This window comes from Bufo gargarizans, chromosome 7 (genome assembly GCF_014858855.1).
Source record: "Bufo gargarizans isolate SCDJY-AF-19 chromosome 7, ASM1485885v1, whole genome shotgun sequence".
In the NCBI taxonomy this organism is placed as follows: domain Eukaryota; kingdom Metazoa; phylum Chordata; class Amphibia; order Anura; family Bufonidae; genus Bufo; species Bufo gargarizans.
In genome coordinates, this window is record NC_058086.1 from 25,831,511 (window position 1) to 25,849,374 (window position 17,864).

Here is a 17,864-nt window from a genome sequence, read left to right on the forward strand (position 1 = left end):
GATCCTGAATTACATCCTGTATTATACTCCAGAGATGCACTCACTATTCTGCTGGTGCAGTCACTGTGTACATACATTACATTACTTATCCTGTACTGATCCTGAGTTACATCCTGTATTATACCCCAGAGCTGCACTCACTATTCTACTGGTGGAGTCACTATATAAATACATTACATTACTTATCCTGTACTGATCCTGAGTTCTATCCTGTATTATAGTCCAGAGCTGCACTCACTATTCTGCTGGTGGAGTCACTATATAAATACATTACATTACTTATCCTGTACTGATCCTGAGTTCTATCCTGTATTATACTCCAGAGCTGCACTCACTATTCTGCTGGTGGAGTCACTGTGTACATACATTACTTATCCTGTACTGATCCTGAGTTACATCCTGTATTATACTCCAGAGCTGCACTCACTATTCTGCTGGTGCAGTCACTGTGTACATACATTACTTATCCTGTACTGATCCTGAGTTACATCCTGTATTATACTCCAGAGCTGCACTCACTATTCTGATGTTCGTGTTCAGTTTTGGAAAAATATTTACTTAATTCTGGAAAACCCCTTTAGGCCTCATGCACACGGCCGTGCTGTTTTTTTTTGCGGGCCGCAAACTGCGGATCCGCAAAAAACTGAAGCCACCCATGTTGCCTTCCTCAATTTGCGGAACGGAACGGGCGCCGGCAATGTAAATGCCTATTCTTGTCCGCAAAGCGCGGACAAGAATAGGACATGTTATTTTTTTTTAACGGGCCCACGGAACGGAGCCACGGATGCGGACCCAAACAACGGCCGTGTGCATGAGGCCTTAATGACAACATACAGATTTAGCAGAGCTGAGTTTGTTTACAGGAAGGGTTGGAAGTGTTTTTTTTTTTTTTTTTTGCCAGAATTGGAGATCCTTATTATTTTCCCACCATAGACATTTTTGGCACATCCACCTCCCGCTATTAACAGTCCCCTGACTTCTGTGCCCCTGGGTCAGGGACCAGTAACCTCCTGCACTCCAGCTGTTCTAAAAGCTACAACTCCCGGAATCCTTCTTTCACTTCAGGTGGAAGTTACAAGAACAGCCGAACAATTGTGCATGTTAGGAGTTGTAGTTTCACAGCTTTTGGAGTACTGAAGGTTGCTGACCCCTGCACTAGGTGATGACCTTGCATCCAGGCAGAGATAGAATAAAGATTTGTCTCTGAGCTGCTTAATGGCATGCTGGGAGTTGTAGTTTTGCAACAGCTGGAGAGCCATTGTTTGCAGAATAAAGTGGTAGTGTTCAGCTCTGCTACATCTGCCTGGTACATAATGTGCTCTATGTGTTTCCAGCATCTATGCAGAGCATTGCTAAGATTACAAATTCAGCTCTTGAGCATGTAGGGGATGATGGAGGTGCCTGTGCAGAGCTTGCAGCACATTGTTAAAATGACATGCTAAGAGTTGTAGTTTTGCAACAGCTGGAGAGCCGCTGGTTGCAGAATAAAGTGGTAGAGTTCAGCTCTGCTACATCTTCCTGATGCATAGTGTGCACTGTGCTTCCAGCATGTAACGGGTCGGGGATGGATGGAGGTGTCTGCAGAGCTTGCAGCGCAGTGCTGAGCAGGTGCATGTGTCGATGCTGCTCCACCAGCAGAGGCGCCGACCAATCACAAGGCGGGGGAGGGCGGGAGTGTTTTTTTTTTTTTTTCCTCTCTCCTCTATTTCAATTCTTTATTTGGCGACTGAAGGCTCAGTTCTTGTGAGACGGCGGCTGTGATGGAGATCGCTCGCACACAAAGCCTCCATTTCCATCTCTGAACCGGCTCTCCCAGGCAGTTGGCCGCTCGCTGACGCTTCATTCCCACGTTCCGAAACTTCATCAATGCGGTTCTTCCGACTTACCTTCAAGTGTTTTGTGGATTGTTTCTGAACCCCCTCCCCCGCTCCCCGAGGTTCTCTCTGTCTTTTTTTTTTTAAAAATCATTATAATTTTATTTTATAAAAAAAAAGACTAAATATATTTTTGATTTGCTGCGAGAAAAAAAAAAAAAAAGAAAAGAAAAAAAAAAATCTATAAATATCGAGACGGAAACCTGCACCGACGATGAGAAGTATAACGACCGGGGCGAAAGACAAGAGCGCAGGTACGTGGAGCGCGAGGGTCCTGTAGGGCCGGCCGCATGGAGTATTGTATGTGTGTAATACATCATGACTGACGGCAGAGGACGGCCATCCATTCACTGCATCCATTCATCATCAATCGTGTCCCCGGATAGATCCATCTCATATCTATCTATCTATCTCATATCTTCTATCTATCTCATATCTATCTATCTATCTATCCCATATCTCTCTATGTATCTATCCATCTATCTCATATCTATCTATCTATCTCCTATCTTCTATCTATCTATCTATCTATCTCCTATCTATCTATCTCATATCTATCTCATATCTATCTCATATCTAATATCTATCCATCTCATATCTATCTATCTAATATCTATCTATCTATCCATCTCATATCTATCTATTTATTATCTATCTATCTCATATCTATCTGACACACAGATTTTAGACCAATCAGACGGATCTTACAGATGAGAACGTTGCTCTGACTTTTCCATTCACCCCACAGATACTTTGTGATAGATCCAGTTCTCCTCTCCAGATCTTTCTATAATAAGACCCTTCAAGGCCCGATCGCGGATTGTCTTTCGGTTGCCGTTTACGTGCTGCGATCATTGTGATTGGCAGAGCTATCTTTACACCCGTCAGATCAGATTCCAGTCCAGTCGGTGTGCGCTCACCAGTTTAGCCTGATATTGGATTGACTGTATAGAAATTGGTCAGATATCTGTATGGGAATAAAGCCTGCGTGGCCATAAGCGGTCACCAGCACTAGCATCCTGAGGGCCAAGATCACCGCTCACCGGTTACTGCTAAAGGCTGGGCCCCCCACCCCCTTACTTACACTGTCACCGCGGCTCAATAGTGTCTCTAAAATGATCTATCTCATATCTATCCATTCATCCGTCTTTCTACCGCTCTGGTTTATCACGATTTCCTTTCTTATCACGCCTGCGAGGCGGTATTCCTTTAGTGGCGCTCACTGCAGATATGTAATAACACCGCTGACGTCTGAGCAGACACGCGCCGTGTGCACCGCGCCTCTGTACGCCACCGGCATGTCTCTGTGCGCATGTTTTGCCCTCCGTCATCATCATTGTGTACATGGAGGGAGTTGTAGTCCTCCCGGCTTTGTGGCAGCAGTACCGTCCTCCCAGCGCAGCAGCGAGACACCTTCCTGGCCGGCTGTGATTTCTTGCTGTCAGTGTACGTGCCGCACAATAGACTCCCATCCCCCGCCGCTCTCATCTCTGCACCATCTTTGTACGACACACAGCGCCGTCTCGATGTGTACAGTAATTGTGTGATGCGTGTGCCGGAGAAACACTGGTCATATCAATAAGAGGCAGCACGTGTGTAATATGCATATCGTATACATGTACAGATATAGCAGAGCTGAGTCAGTAAACTGGCACAATTCATAGTGGTGTCACAATGTTACGTGCGTTTTTACACTTGATTGTCGCGCTGCAAAATCCCCACCCATAATAATGGCACCTACAGGTTCCAGGGCCCAGGTGCAACTACTACTAGGGTGCACCCCCTGACTCGAGGTTATCCTTCTACATTACAGATAATGTACCACCTAAAGAGCCAATTAACAATCTCAGCTCTGCTACATCCCTCTATTGGTGTATCTGTGGGCGTTCTTACGAGCTGCAGTAAATGAAGGTCTCTTTGGGGTTGTATTGTGGTGATGATGTGGTGCCTTGTGTCCCCTCCGCAGAGTGCCAGCTCTTCAGGCCAGGACTGCCTGCTTTAAGCGAATATTACAACGGCACCTGTCAGTGCCAATGCCTTGGGCATGATAGCAGCGGGCACGAGGCACCACAAGTCTGAACATTGCTCTTAAAAGGTTTGTAATGTGACCAACGGTAATGTTATTATTCATTTATTCCCGTGAAAGGCAATGAGAAGACTGGCAGAACCCAAATAGGTGCCACCAACAGGGTGAAGACTGGTGACGGAGCAGATACGTGTGTGTATATAGGGTCAGGTTAACCCCGACATAGCCATTGAGCCCGGATTAGGCCACATTTGGGTCCAAAACAGGAGTAGTCTGGCGTGGGGTGGGGGTTAGGGCCCTTGCTCACAACCGTATGCCCTCCGAGACATACGGTCCGTGAGCGGGCCATATGCCCCAGAGCGGCATTGATCGTGCAATATCATAGATTACAATAATGCTGTGAACGTCGGGCCGCCCGCGGGGCTATTGTCCCGCACTCATAAGATCATATGAGTGCAGGACAATAGCCCCACGGGCGGCCTGACGTCTACAGTATCACAGTAATCTATGATGCTGCGTGCTCCCGTGCGCACCATCAATGCCGCTCCGAGACATATGACCCGCTCACCGACCGTATGTCTTGGAGGGCATACGGTTGTGCACAAGGGCCCTTAACCATGTCCATCTATGTCCTGCCATGACAATGGTATATGAGTCCTTAGCATTGAGAAACTAACTGGTGGTTTCCAACCTGTGGTTGCCCAGTGGATTTGAAACTACAACTCCCAGCATGCCCTGAGAGCTGGAGCCACAGGTTGTAACCCTTTCATCCAGGTTTTAGGACCACTGTCCCTGGTGCCCGGTCATCAGTCACCCATTATCTCTGCGCTCAGTTGCATCCACGTCCCCATGATGCAGAAACAATTGAGCAGCTGCCTCAGCGCTGGCGGGACAAAGGAGCCATTGGTTCCCTGCCCCATCATTCAGCGTCTTTTTGTGATGCAGGTGGCGCAATTACATCATTGTGCCACCTGTGACATTCTGCCGGAGCAGGCCTGGCCAGAAGAGTCCAGGTCCGGATCGCAGGATGACAATGTGTATGTGGGGACAGGTGAGTATCGCTGTGTATTATGGGGGCACATGGTATGGCACTGCATACAGGAGGCACAGAATGTGTGACACTTTAAATGGGGGGGCACAGAGCATGGCATTATGTACAGGGGGAACAGAATGGGTGGCACTATAAATAGGGGGCACAGAGTATGGCACTGTATACGGGGGCACAGAATGTGTGACACTATAAATAGGGGGCAGAGAGCATGGCACTGTATACGGGGGCACAGAATGTGTGACACTATAAATAGGGGGCACAAAGCATGACACTGTATACAGGGGGCACAGAATGGATGGCACTATAAGTAGGGGGCAGAGAGCATGGCACTATATATATGGGGCACAGAGCAAGGCAATGTATATAGAGGGCACAGAATGTGCGACTGTAACGGTCACGTCCACACACACAGGGGGAAGGATAGTGACCACTGCGCTCCACCCTCACCCCTGGCCCTGCCTACTTGCCTCACGAGTCCTGATGACAGGGGACAACTGGACGACAGTCCCTTACTTAGGATATGTGCAGGGAAGACAGACAAGACAAAATACGGAACGTGAACGGACCGGGTCAGAACCAAGAGAGCTACGCAGTACAAAGGGTTAAGCAAAGAATGGTCAGGAGATGCCGGGGTCAAATACCAGGAGAGTAGAGAAGTACCAGAGGAGTCCGCAAAGAGTAGTCAGGTGGGAGCCAAGGTCACAATACCAGTAGGGATGCGCAGTACAGGAGGAGCAGACAAAGGATCGTCAGGGAACAGGATCAGGTGAGTATTCAGTAGTCCAACAAATAGCCAGGAACGTAGAAATTAACAGGCAACCTGTAGCCAGCAGGCTGCCTGTATTTATAGTGGGGTCTGAGGGTCATGTGACGTGGCCAGCGTCACATGAACGACAGACAGACAAGTCGAGCACCGAGTGATCAGCTCAGCGCTCAAGGCAGACCTAGGAGCAGGGAGCCTCCCAGCTAGCAAAGCCGCCCTGGGAACGAGGCCAAACACAGATCCTCGCTCCCGAAGCTAAGCAGCAGGTCTGTGGCTGATGGGAGACCGAGTGCGCCTTCGGCGCCCCGTGACAATACCCCCCCCCCCTTTTATGAGGGGCCACCGGACCCAAGACTTCAGGCGATGGCCTTTCAGGGTGTTCTAAATGAAATTTTTGAACAAGTCTAGGAGCATGAATCTCCCTTCGGGTCCATACCACTTCCAGTGAATCGGGTACTGTAAGGAATTACGCACTCTCCTGACATCCACTATCTTAGACACCACATACTCAACAGCATCACTAACAAGAACCGGCGGAGGCAAGGCTTTCAACGGTACAACAGGTTCAAAATACTTTTTAAGTAGAGATTTATGAAATACATTATGAATGTGGAACGACTCGGGCAGCTCCAACTTAAACGATACCGGATTAATCACCTCCGTGATCTTATACGGTCCAATAAAACGAGGAGCAAATTTTCTAGAAGCTACCTTGAGAGATAGATTCTTGGAGGACAACCATTCCTTATCCCCAACCTGAAAGTTCACCCACCTTGAACGTCTCCTATCGGCCTTGAGTTTTTGAGAACTTTGAGCCTTTTCTAGGTTCGATTGAACCCGGGCGCCCAAACTGTGCACAGTTCGGAGGAGAGTTTATCCGCTTCAGGGTTAGAGGAGGAGACGGACGACCCAGAATGAAAACGGGGATGAAAACCATGGTTACAAAAGAAAGGGGAGACCCCAGCAGAAGAATTGACACGGTTATTCAAAGCAAATTCAGCCAACGGAAGGAATTTGACCCATAATTGCTCGTCATCAGCAACATACAACCTCAAGAATTGTTCCACAGACTGATTAAGGTGTTCAGTCTGCCCATTACTCTCAGGATGGTAGGCGGAAGAAAAAGACAATTAAATTTTACATCTTTGACAGAAGGCCCTCCAGAATTTGGACACAAACTGCACACCCCTGTCAGAAACAATATTTTCCGGGATGCCATGTAAACGAACAATCTATCTCACAACGCCAGGGAAGATAGATTTTGCATTCGGAAGTTTAGACAGGGGAATGAAATTAACCATCTTGCTAAACCTATCGACCACTACCCAAACCACAGTCTTACCCTCCGCCGGCGGTAGGTCAGTTATAAAGTCCATCGAGATATGGGACCAGGGTCTACTGGGAATGGGTAGGGGTCGTAGGTTACCAGCAGGGCGAGTCCTAGGTGTCTTAGACCTGGCACAAACCTCACAGGCTGACACGTAGTAGTTGACATCCCTGGTCAGTGGGACACCAATAAGATCTAGAAACCAGATCCTTAGTGCCCTCAAAACCCGGATGTCCACAAAAGGCAGAATCGTGACACTCGCCCAACAGCTGGAGACAAAATTCTACGAGAACAAACAACTTATCTGTTGGGGTGGATGCCGGTGCCAGATGTTGTTCAGCCTTAATGCGAGCCGAGATATCCTGGGTTAGAGCTGCTAAGAAGATGTTTGCTGGTAGGATGGATTCAGGCGGTGCCTCAGTGGGTTGAAAAGCATGGAAGCTCCGAGTTAATGCGTCTGCCTTCACATTTTTACTTCCCGGCCTGAACGTAATGGAGAAATCAAAACAGGTAAAAAACAGAGCCCATCGGGCTTGCTGGGGATTCAACCTCTTAGCAGACTCGAGAAACATTAGGTTTTTATGGTCAGTGACAACAGTTACCCGATGCCTTGCCCCTCCAAAAAATGCCTCCACGCCTCAAATGCCCATTTAATAGCCAGCAGCTCCCTATTCCCCATGTCGTAGTTTCTCTCCGTGGGAGAGAATTTCCTGGAGAAGAAGACACACGGTCTCAGGTTAGTGAGGCTAGCAGGACCTTGTGAAAGGACTGCTCCTGCGTCGTCCTCGGACGCATCCACCTCTACAATAAAGGGTCTCTCCTGATCAGGCTGGAACAGAATGGGAGCGCTACTAAATGCCTTTCTAATGTTTCAAATGAAGAAATTGCCTCAGTAGACCAATTCTCCAAATCCGCCTCTTTCTTAGTAAGGTCGGTCAATGGTTTAGCAATTACAGAAAAATTGATGATAAATTTACAATAGTAATTAGCGAAACCCAAAAACCGTTGCCTTTAAGGATGAAGGCCTTACCCATTCCTTAATTGCCAATACCTTACTAGGATCCATCTTAAAGGCGTGAGGAGTCAGAACATGCCCTAGAAACAGTATCTCCTGTACACCAAAGACACATTTCTCTTGCTTAGCGGATAGCTGATTCTCCCTCAACACCTCTAATACTTGTTTGACATGAGACACATTAGATTTGAAATCAGGAGAGAATATCAAAATGTCGTCAAGATAGACAATAATAAATTTACCTAAGAACTCCCTAAGAATATCGTTCATTAAGTTTTGGAACACAGCTGGGGCATTGCTGAGTCCAAAAGTCATCACCTGATATTCAAAGTGTCCTATCGGAGTATTGACCGCTGTCTTCCATTCGTCTCCCTCCTTGATTCGGATTAGATTGTATGCCCCTTTCAGGTCAATCTTGGAAAACCAGGTTGCCCCCAGAACCTGGGGTAAATAAATCCGGAATCAATGGGAGAGAGTATCTATTTTGGACAGTGATTTTATTTAATCTCCTGTAATCAATACAAGGCCTAAGACCACCATCCGTCTTTTTAACAAAGAAAACCCTGCTCCCATAGGAGAGACTGAAGGTCTAATATGCCCTTTAGCAAGGCTCTCCATAATATATTCTTCCATAGCCTTGCGTTCGGGCTTAGAAAGATTATAAATTTGCCCTTTAGGAAATTGGGCACCCTCTATTAGCTCTATGGCGCAATCATAAGGTCTATGGGGGGGGGGGGTAGAACCTCTGGAGTAGGGGATGAGAATACATCAGAATATTCCTTAATAAATGAGGGTAATGTATTAGACCTTAATGAAACCCTAGCCTGGACCACGGATAAGCATGAGTAACACTTAGGTCCCCATTTCACCAACTCTCCTTTGGACCAATCTATTGTCAGGTTATGTAAACGGAGCCAAGGCAACCCTAGTACCACCTCAACCGGTAGGTTCTCCAGGACTAAAACAGAACATCTCTCAGAGTGGCACACACCCACGGTTAGAGATATTTCAGAGGTACATGACCTCACCGTACCACCAATCAGGGGAGTAGCATCAATAGCCATGACATGGATAGGTGTAGGTAAAGCAAACATTACCCAATTTGCTCGCATATTCAAAGTCAATAAAGCTGGCCGCTGAACTGGAATCAATAAAGGCCTTACCCGGCCACTTATTAACCCCCAGAGAAATTGTTATGGATACCAAAAGCTTACATTTAGAAAAATCAGGGTGTACCTGGTCTTTAGGTTGTCTTGCCTTAGGAGACTTGTCAGAGAGGACCCTCTTAGAACACTTGTTGATCCAATGGCCAGGATCTCCACAGTAGAAGCACTCTCCGCGTCTGCGACGAAGATTACCCCGGGTCATGCCAACCTGCATGGGTTCCTCGGTGGAGACCTCAGTGATGTCTGGACCACCATCTGAGAACAGAACTGTTGTTCTTGTCGTCTCCCTCTAACTCGTCGGTCAAGTCGGACAACTAGGGTCATCATCTCCTCTAAGGTCTCTGGAATTTGATAACTGACTAATAGATCTTATAAGACAGACCAGACCTAAACTGACTCTTCAGGGCTGGTTCATTCCATCCTGAGGGGACACACCACCGTCTGAATTGGGTGCAATACTCCTCCGCAGGGAGATGGCCCTGAACCAGTGCCCTAAGTGCCGTCTCGGCTACCAGGGCCCTGTCTGGTTCGTCATAGAGGGTACTTAGGGCCTGAAAAAAAACCTCCACAGAAGTTAGACAACTGGCCCCAGGAGGTAACGAGAATGCCCAGTCCTGGGGATCACCCTGTAGTAGAGAAATGATAATACCCACGCGTTGGCTCTCGGGACCGGAGGACACGGGCGCAAACGGAAGTAGAGTTTGCAACTCTCCTTAAAGGAGAGAAACCTCTTCCGGTCTCCAGAAAAGGGTTCTGGGAGCTTGATCTGGGGCTCAAAATGTGGACTGGAGGGCCGAGGAGTGGAAGAACCTTGCCCTAACTCAAAAGAACAGAGTTTCTCTCCTAGCTCCTGCACCATCTGTGTCTGGTTAGAGACATGGTCAGTCAGGGTCACAAGAGGATTCATGATACAGTGGTTTTTGGGCCTGTTAATCTGTAACGGTCACGTCTACACACACACAGGGGGAAGGATAGTGACCACTGCGCTCACCCCTGGCCCTGCCTGATGACAGGGGACAACTGGACGACAGTCCCTTACTTAGGATATGTGCAGGGAAGACAGACAAGACAAAATACGGAACGTGAACGGACCGGGTCAGAACCAAGAGAGCTACGCAGTACAAAGGGTTAGGCAAAGAATGGTTAGGAGAAGCCGGGGTCAAATACCAGGAGAGTAGAGAAGTACCAGAGGAGTCCGCAAAGAGTAGTCAGGTGGGAGCCGAGGTCACAATACCAGGAGGGATGCGCAGTACAGGAGGAGCAGGCAAAGGATCGTCAGGGAACAGGATCAGGTAAGTATTCAGTAGTCCAACAAATAGCCAGGATCCTAGAATTAACAGGCAACCTGTGGCCAGCAGGCTGCCTGTATTTATAGTGGGGGTCTGAGGGTCATGTGACGTGGCCAGCGTCACATGACCGACAGACAAGTCGAGCACCGAGTGATCAGCTCGGCGCTCAAGGCAGACCTAGGAGCAGGGAGCCTCCCAGCTAGCAAAGCCGCCCTGGGAACGAGGCCAAACACAGATCCTCGCTCCCGAAGCTAAGCAGCAGGTCTGCGGCTGGTGGGAGACCGAGTGCGCCTTTGGCGCCCCGTGACAGTGACATTATAAATAGGGGGCACAGAACCTGGCACTGTATAAGGGGACACAGAATGTTTGACACTATAAATAGGGGGCACAGAGCATGTTGCACTATCCTTAGGGGCACTGTGTGTGTGCCGCTTTATTTTTAGGGGCATAATACACATTTTGGGGCACAGTGTATGTTGCTATTATCAAGCACAGTGTGTGGCAATAAAATATGCTTGTGTTAGTAGATACAGAGCATCAGGAAAGTCTTCAGACCCTTTTGCTTTTTCTCCATTTTGTTTTTGCATGTTGCTCCTTGTTCTAAAACAAAAACAAGTTCTAGTTTTTCCCTCTCATTCTGCCCTCAAACCCTCATAATCAGAAAGTGAGAACAGAATGTTCAAAATGTAATTTATTGAAAAGGAAAATCTAAACTCTCACATTGAGAAAAGTATTCACACCCTTTACTCAGGATATAAGTATTCACACCCTTTACTCAGGACATAAGTATTCACACCCTTTACTCAGGACTTAGTTGAAGCCCCTTTTGCAGTGATTACAGCCTCCAGTCTCCATGGGGATGATGCCACAAGGTTTACTTAGTGATTTTTTTTTTTCCATTTTTTTCTGCAGATCCTCTCCAGCTCTGTCAGCTTGGAAGGGGACCGTCAGTGGACAACCATTTTCAGGTCTCTCCAGAGATGCTCTATTGGGTTCAAGGCTCTGGCTGGGCCACTCGAGGATACAGAGTTGTCCTGGTTGTGTGCTTACCCCAATCTGAGGTCCAGAGCACTCTGGATCAGGTTTTCATTGAGAATATCTCTGTACTTTGCTCCATTCAACTTTCCCTCAACCCTGACCAGTCTCCCTGTCCCCCCAGTATGATGCAGCCACCACCATGCTTCACTGTAGGGATGGTATTGGGCAGGTGATGAGCAGTGCCTGGTTTCCTCCAGACATGACGCTTAGAATTGAGGCCAACGAGTTCAATCTTGGTTTCATCAAAGCAGAGAACCTTGTTCACAGCCTGAGAGTCCTTTAGGTGCTTTTTTTTGCAAACCCCAGGCAGCTTTCATGTGTCTTTTACTCAGGAGAGCCTTCATTCTGGCCACTCTGCCATAAAGCAGATTGGTGGAGTTCTGCAGTGACCTTCTGGATGTTTCTCCCATCTGCACACAGGATCTTTGGAGCTCCGCCACAGTGATCATTAGCTTCATGGTCAACTCTCTTACCAAGGCCATTCTCCCCAACTACATATTTTGGTGGGATGGCCAGCTCCAGGAAGAGTCCCGGTTGTTCCATATTTCTTCAAATTAAGAATGATAGAGGCCATTGTGCTCTTTAGAACTTTCACTGCAGCAGAAATGTTTCTGTCCCCTTCTTCCCATCTGAGCCTCCACACAATCCTGTATCTGAGCTCTACAGGCAGTTCCTTCCTCCTCATGACTTGGTTTTTGATCTGATATTTATCAGCTGTGAGACTTTATATAGACAGGTCTTTCCAAATCATGTCCAGTCCACTAAATTAACCACAAGTAGACTTCAATCAAGGTGGAGAAACATCTCAAAGATGATCATAGACCATAGATAGGGTCCGAATTCTTATGTCCAGGCTAAATTTTAGATTTTACTTTTTTTTATAAATTTGCAAAAAAATGCTTCAAATTTTTTTTTCACTTTCTCATAATGGGGGATGATGGGGGAACTTGATTTTTTATTTTCGCACAAGGAGCAAAATAACAAAATGTGAAAAAAGGGAAAGGGTCTGAAGATTTTCCGAATTAACTGTAGAGCAAGAATGTGTTGGTGAAGCGAGAAGCTGAAGACATCTGGGCTGCAAATTTTGCAGAGATGATTTATGGCTGGGAGAAATCATCATGGTGGTCCTAACCGGATGATTTTCATGAGTCCTATACATGACTGCATATGATCAGTCCTGTAGTCATGGTTTGCAGCATGATGATCGGTGGTAGCATTCTTTTTTGTGAAACAGCAACTCTCAGCATACTTTTACACCTGTTCAAGCTATACTGGGAGCTGTAGTTCTCTGGGAGATAGTTCTCTTTATAAGTATTGTGCTCGATTCTGTTTGCTGTATTCATATTATGAGCTTGGTTCTGGTACTGTATTTCTGTTATATAGTTGGTTCTGGTGCTGTACATATGTACTGTGCTTGGTTCTGGGGCTGTACTTACACTGACAAGCAAAAGGATAACAATGTTTTGAACTTTTGACTTTCAGGCTCCATCTCTCACCATCCACCACAGCTTCGAACGTGAGACTCCCATCATTTTATAGACAATCATCTCGGCTACCTCATACATAAATTGGACTTGCAGCTATTTAGCATATGATCAGTTCTGCAGATTCTTCTCATGTAACTGCATTGTTACTGTTTTGCTCCTGGTGGTGGAACAATCTTTTTCTTCTACAAATTACAACCTGTTCTCACATTCCCCAATAGCTCAGTGTGTTGTTAAGTTGATTCCCAAGTGAACGGTCACTGGTTTGTATCCAGGAGCAGCCATGAAGGATGTTTCCGAAGAGAAACATCATCATCCAGCTCATCGATATCAGTATCTCAGCCAAACTCCATCATGTGAGAGTCATGACAGCTGGAAGAATACGGAATGAAGTTCATCTATCCATTCCAAAGTCAAGAGGAGGACATCCGGGCAAAATATCGGAGTCAACAAGTCGGCTCATCACAAGGTCTATCAGTTCTGGCATGACAAACACGGCAGTGGAGGTGGCTCGAATGCTACGTAATAGTGAGATCACGGACATCCATGTGAGTGACATGCATTACACAAGTCTGGAATGGTGAAGAACCCTCGACCTCAATATCATCATAAGAAGTGTTGGCTCGAGTTTGCAAAAGAGTACGAACAGCGGACAGTAGAAGATTGGAAACAGGTGATTTGAAGCGATGAGATAAAAGTCAATAGACTGGGCTCTGATGGGTGCAAATGGGTCTAAAAGAAACAAGTGAAAAGGGGGCTAACGGATCAAGAAGTCGAAGGAACTGTCAAGTTTGGTGGAGGAAGCCAAAGGCGTTAAATACTTGACCAGGATTAATGGTGGTCTCAGTGCTGAGCTATATGTTTGTGTCCTACAAGATGAGTGACTTGGTACACTCGAGTACTATGGGTATGAAAAGGACGACATAGTGTTCCAGCAGGACAATGACCCGAAGCAAACCCAGATCGAGAGCATGTCCAGAAGGATTCAGGCAGTGCTAAAAGCCAAGGGTGGATTTACAAAATACTAACAAAATATTAAAAATTTTAATTTTAGGAGCAAAACAGTAACAATGCAGTTAGGTGACAATAATTTGCAGAACTAATCATATACTAAATAGCTGCAAGTCCAATTTATGTATGAGATAGCAGAGATGGTTGTCTATAAAATGATGGAAGTCTCATGTTCGAAGCTGTAGTGGATGATGAGAGATGGAGCCAAAGTCAAAAGTTCAGAACATTGTTATCCTTTTGCTAGTCAGTGTATGTGCTGGTCTTGGTTCTGGCACTGTAGTTTTGTGCTGAGCTTGGTTCTGTATTTTTTGTGTTGAGTTTGGTTTTAGTGTTGTATTTTTGAGCTTGTGTCTGGTGCTGTAGTAATCCTGCTGTAGATTAGCAACGCTCTATTTTGTTTGCAACACCCCTCAAAATACCACTCCTGTGAGGGGCTCTCACATACTGACATTTATGAGCCTACCAGTGCCTGAGGGGCAGGGGTATGGCACTGGAATTCTCTATTTGTCATGCTCCACCCACTGTCATGTCTGCATCTCTTGAGTTTTGCAGTCTAAGTGCAGGGAAGGAGTTTTGACTTTCATTGATGTGTTACGTACCTATAGATGCCCAATGTGCTCTAGTACCCCGGCAATCATGGCTGACCGCGGTCTTCCCCTATGGAGCAGAGTAGCACATAAGCCCAGAGATATATAGCAGTAATCGGGCTGTAATTAGTTATTACAGTGTAAATGATTGACAGGTTGTCATATCTGATGAATGCACATTTTACTAAGAAGGTGGAGAAGAAATAGCTGGCAGAATAAGAGTCCACGTGGTGGTGGTGGTGGTGGTGTAGTGTTCAGGCCACGATATGTCGTGGTTGGGTGTCCAGGGGCCAGTAATGTAATATCCAGTCCTTGATATATAGTGCTTTAGTATCCCTGGTCTCCTAGGGGGGAAAGGGTGTAGTTAGGGATGGGTGTAGATGGGGCAGAGGTGAGTACAGATGGGGGTGATTGTATATGGGGCAGGGGTGAGTTTAGATGGGAGGTAAATGTAGATGAGGCATGGGTGAGTGTAGATGGAGGCTAAGTGTAGATGGAGTTAGTGCAGAGGGAGCAGGAGTGTAAATTGGGCATGGGTGAGTGTAGATGAGGGATCAGTGTAGATGGGGGGGTGAGTGTGCAGCCAGCCAGAACCGCAGGGGCAGCACGTGAGGTGCGCGGTGGGCCGATGAGGGGCCAAATAATAACACACAGTTCATCGGTTTACTCACGGTTAGCAGAAAGCCTCCCTGGGCTGGCAGCACAGTATTGAGGAAGACAGCACGAAATCCTCCGGGGCACGCTCTGTGGTAGGGAAGCACCAGCCTAGATGGAGGTTGAGGTGCCCTTGGTGGCAGTGGTGTTTAGGGTGCTTGTGGCGGCTGGGTCCCTTGGTGTTATTTGTCGTGACGCCAGTACCGTTAATGGTGGTACAACCAATGATAAGAATGAAGTAGACAGTGGTAGGATACAACACACAACTTTTACTGATGTTGGTTCCAGTTGCGGCATTTACATCCAGACAGAATACAGTCTTTTGCAATTTAGAGGAATTCTGTTGATCCACTGTTAATAGGTTTGGCCGGGTTTAGCTTGAAGGTTCTGTAGGAGTATTTCTGGTAGGTGACTTTGCTTCAGGTCCCTAGTAAACCAGAGCTATTTTGTGAGGTTGCCTGTAATGCTTAGTCCTTTTATTTCTGTAACTTCCAAGCCCTTGAACAGGTAGCTAATCTGTATTCTTCAATATAGGGTGAGGCTGCCTGTAGCTAGATTGCCCTCCACCATGTGCAAAGGTGCCCATTAAGCCTTTAGTAATGGCTGTTATCACCGATGTCTCTCTTTAGCTTGGTTATCTTCTACCAGGGACGAAAACGCTATCGTCTGGTTATAGGATCTGGGATCTAAGAAGGTCACAGGAGGAAAACTCTATCCTCTGGTTGTAGGACCTGGGGTCTAAGAAGGTCACAGGAGGAAAACGCTCTCCTGCGCCTCATACCTTGGCTCTACCTCATTTCTGCAGCTGGCTTCACCCACTAATCTGGGGTGTGTAGCCTCACTCTGCTATGCACTAACCTCCTAATCTTCCAGACTGTTCCACTAAAAACTGTCTCACTAGGCCTGACCTAGGTATTTATATGACCTAAGTGCTATCCCCATCTAGTGGTGGGATGTATAAATTACTCCTGACCAGCCTATGAACAGGGATACAACAGGTGTTGTAATACAAAATGACATGCAATAGGATAATGCCGTATTACAGTAGTTTTGCAGTTCCCACGTGTCCTGAGTGGGACGCTGCAAGTGTAGATGAGGCGTCAGTGTAGGTAAGGGATCACTGTAGATGAGGCGTCAATGTAGATGAGGCGTCAGTGTACGTGAGGGATCAGTGTAGGTGAGGCGTCAGTGTAGGTAAGGGATCAGTGTAGGTGAGGCGTCGGTGTAGGTAAGGGATCAGTGTAGATGAGGCGTCAGTGTAGGTGAGGCGTCAGTGTAGATGAGGGATCAGTGTAGGTGAGGCGTCAGTGTAGATGAGGGATCAGTGTAGGTGAGGTGTCAGTGTAGATGAGGGATCAGTGTAGGTAAGGGATCAGTGTAGATAAGGCGTCAGTGTAGGTGAGGTGTCAGTGTAGATGAGGGATCAGTGTAGGTGAGGTGTCAGTGTAGATGAGGGATCAGTGTAGGTAAGGGATCAGTGTAGATAAGGCGTCAGTGTAGGTGAGGTGTCAGTGTAGATGAGGGATCAGTGTAGGTAAGGGATCAGTGTAGGTGAGGTGTCAGTGTAGATGAGGGATCAGTGTAGGTGAGGTGTCAGTGTAGATGAGGGATCAGTGTAGGTAAGGGATCAGTGTAGGTGAGGCGTCAGTGTAGGTAAGGGATCAGTGTAGGTGAGGCATCAGTGTAGATGAGGGATCAGTGTAGATGAGGGATCAGTGTAGGTGAGGGATCAGTGTAGATGAGGGATCAGTGTAGGTGAGGCGTCAGTGTAGATGAGGCGTCAGTGTAGATGAGGCGTCAGTGTAGATGGGGGGTGAGTTGAAATGAGGGATCAGTGTAAAAGATTCAACTGTATTTAGTTCTGCCACCTACAACATGGGGCCACTTTTTATTTTTTTTTACAGGGCCATTTTAAGTTCCTAGTCCACTCCTGAGATCAAAGGTGAGTGTAGATGGAGGTTTAGTGCACATGGGGGGGTTAGTGTAGACGGAGGGTGAATGTACATGAGGGGGGTAGTGTAGATGGGGTCCGGTGTAGATGAAAGGTTAGTGTGGATGGGAGGTGAGTATAGATGGAGGTTAGTGTAGATGGTGGTTACTGTAGATAGGAGGATAGTGTACATGGTGGATGAGTGTAGATGGGGGTTATTCAATAACCCCCATCTACACTCATCCACCATCTACACTATCCTCCTATCTACAGTAACCCACATCTACACTCACCTCATCTACCATCAATACTATCCTTCCATCTACACTAACCCCAATCTATACTCACCCCATCTACAATCACCCACCATGTACAATAACGGTTATTGTACATGGTGGGTGATTGTAGATGGGGTGAGTATAGATTGGGGTTAGTGTAGATGGAAGGATAGTATTGATGGTAGATGAGGTGAGTGTAGATGGGGTTGGTGAACATGGGGGCTGAGTGTAGATGGGAGGATGGTATTGATGGTAGATGGTGGTGAGTGTACAAGGGGGGTGAGTGTAGATGGTGGTGAGTGTACAAGGGGGGTGAGTGTACATGGGGGCTGAGTGTAGATGGTGGTGAGTGTACATGGGGGCTGAGTGTA

The 17,864-nt window shown here is 46.9% G+C and overlaps 1 protein-coding gene across 1 annotated transcript in view; it reads left to right on the forward strand.

The window, feature by feature from the left end:
- Positions 1-1,743: 1,743 nt before the first annotated feature.
- LOC122943371 (sodium- and chloride-dependent creatine transporter 1-like) overlaps positions 1,744-17,864 on the forward strand; it is a 70,846-nt gene continuing 54,725 nt past the window's right edge. Inside the window, exon 1 of the mRNA XM_044301049.1 lies at positions 1,744-2,128. Coding sequence (XP_044156984.1) covers positions 2,089-2,128 — 40 coding nt within the window. The 5' untranslated portion in view covers positions 1,744-2,088. The remainder of the gene's footprint in view (positions 2,129-17,864) is intronic.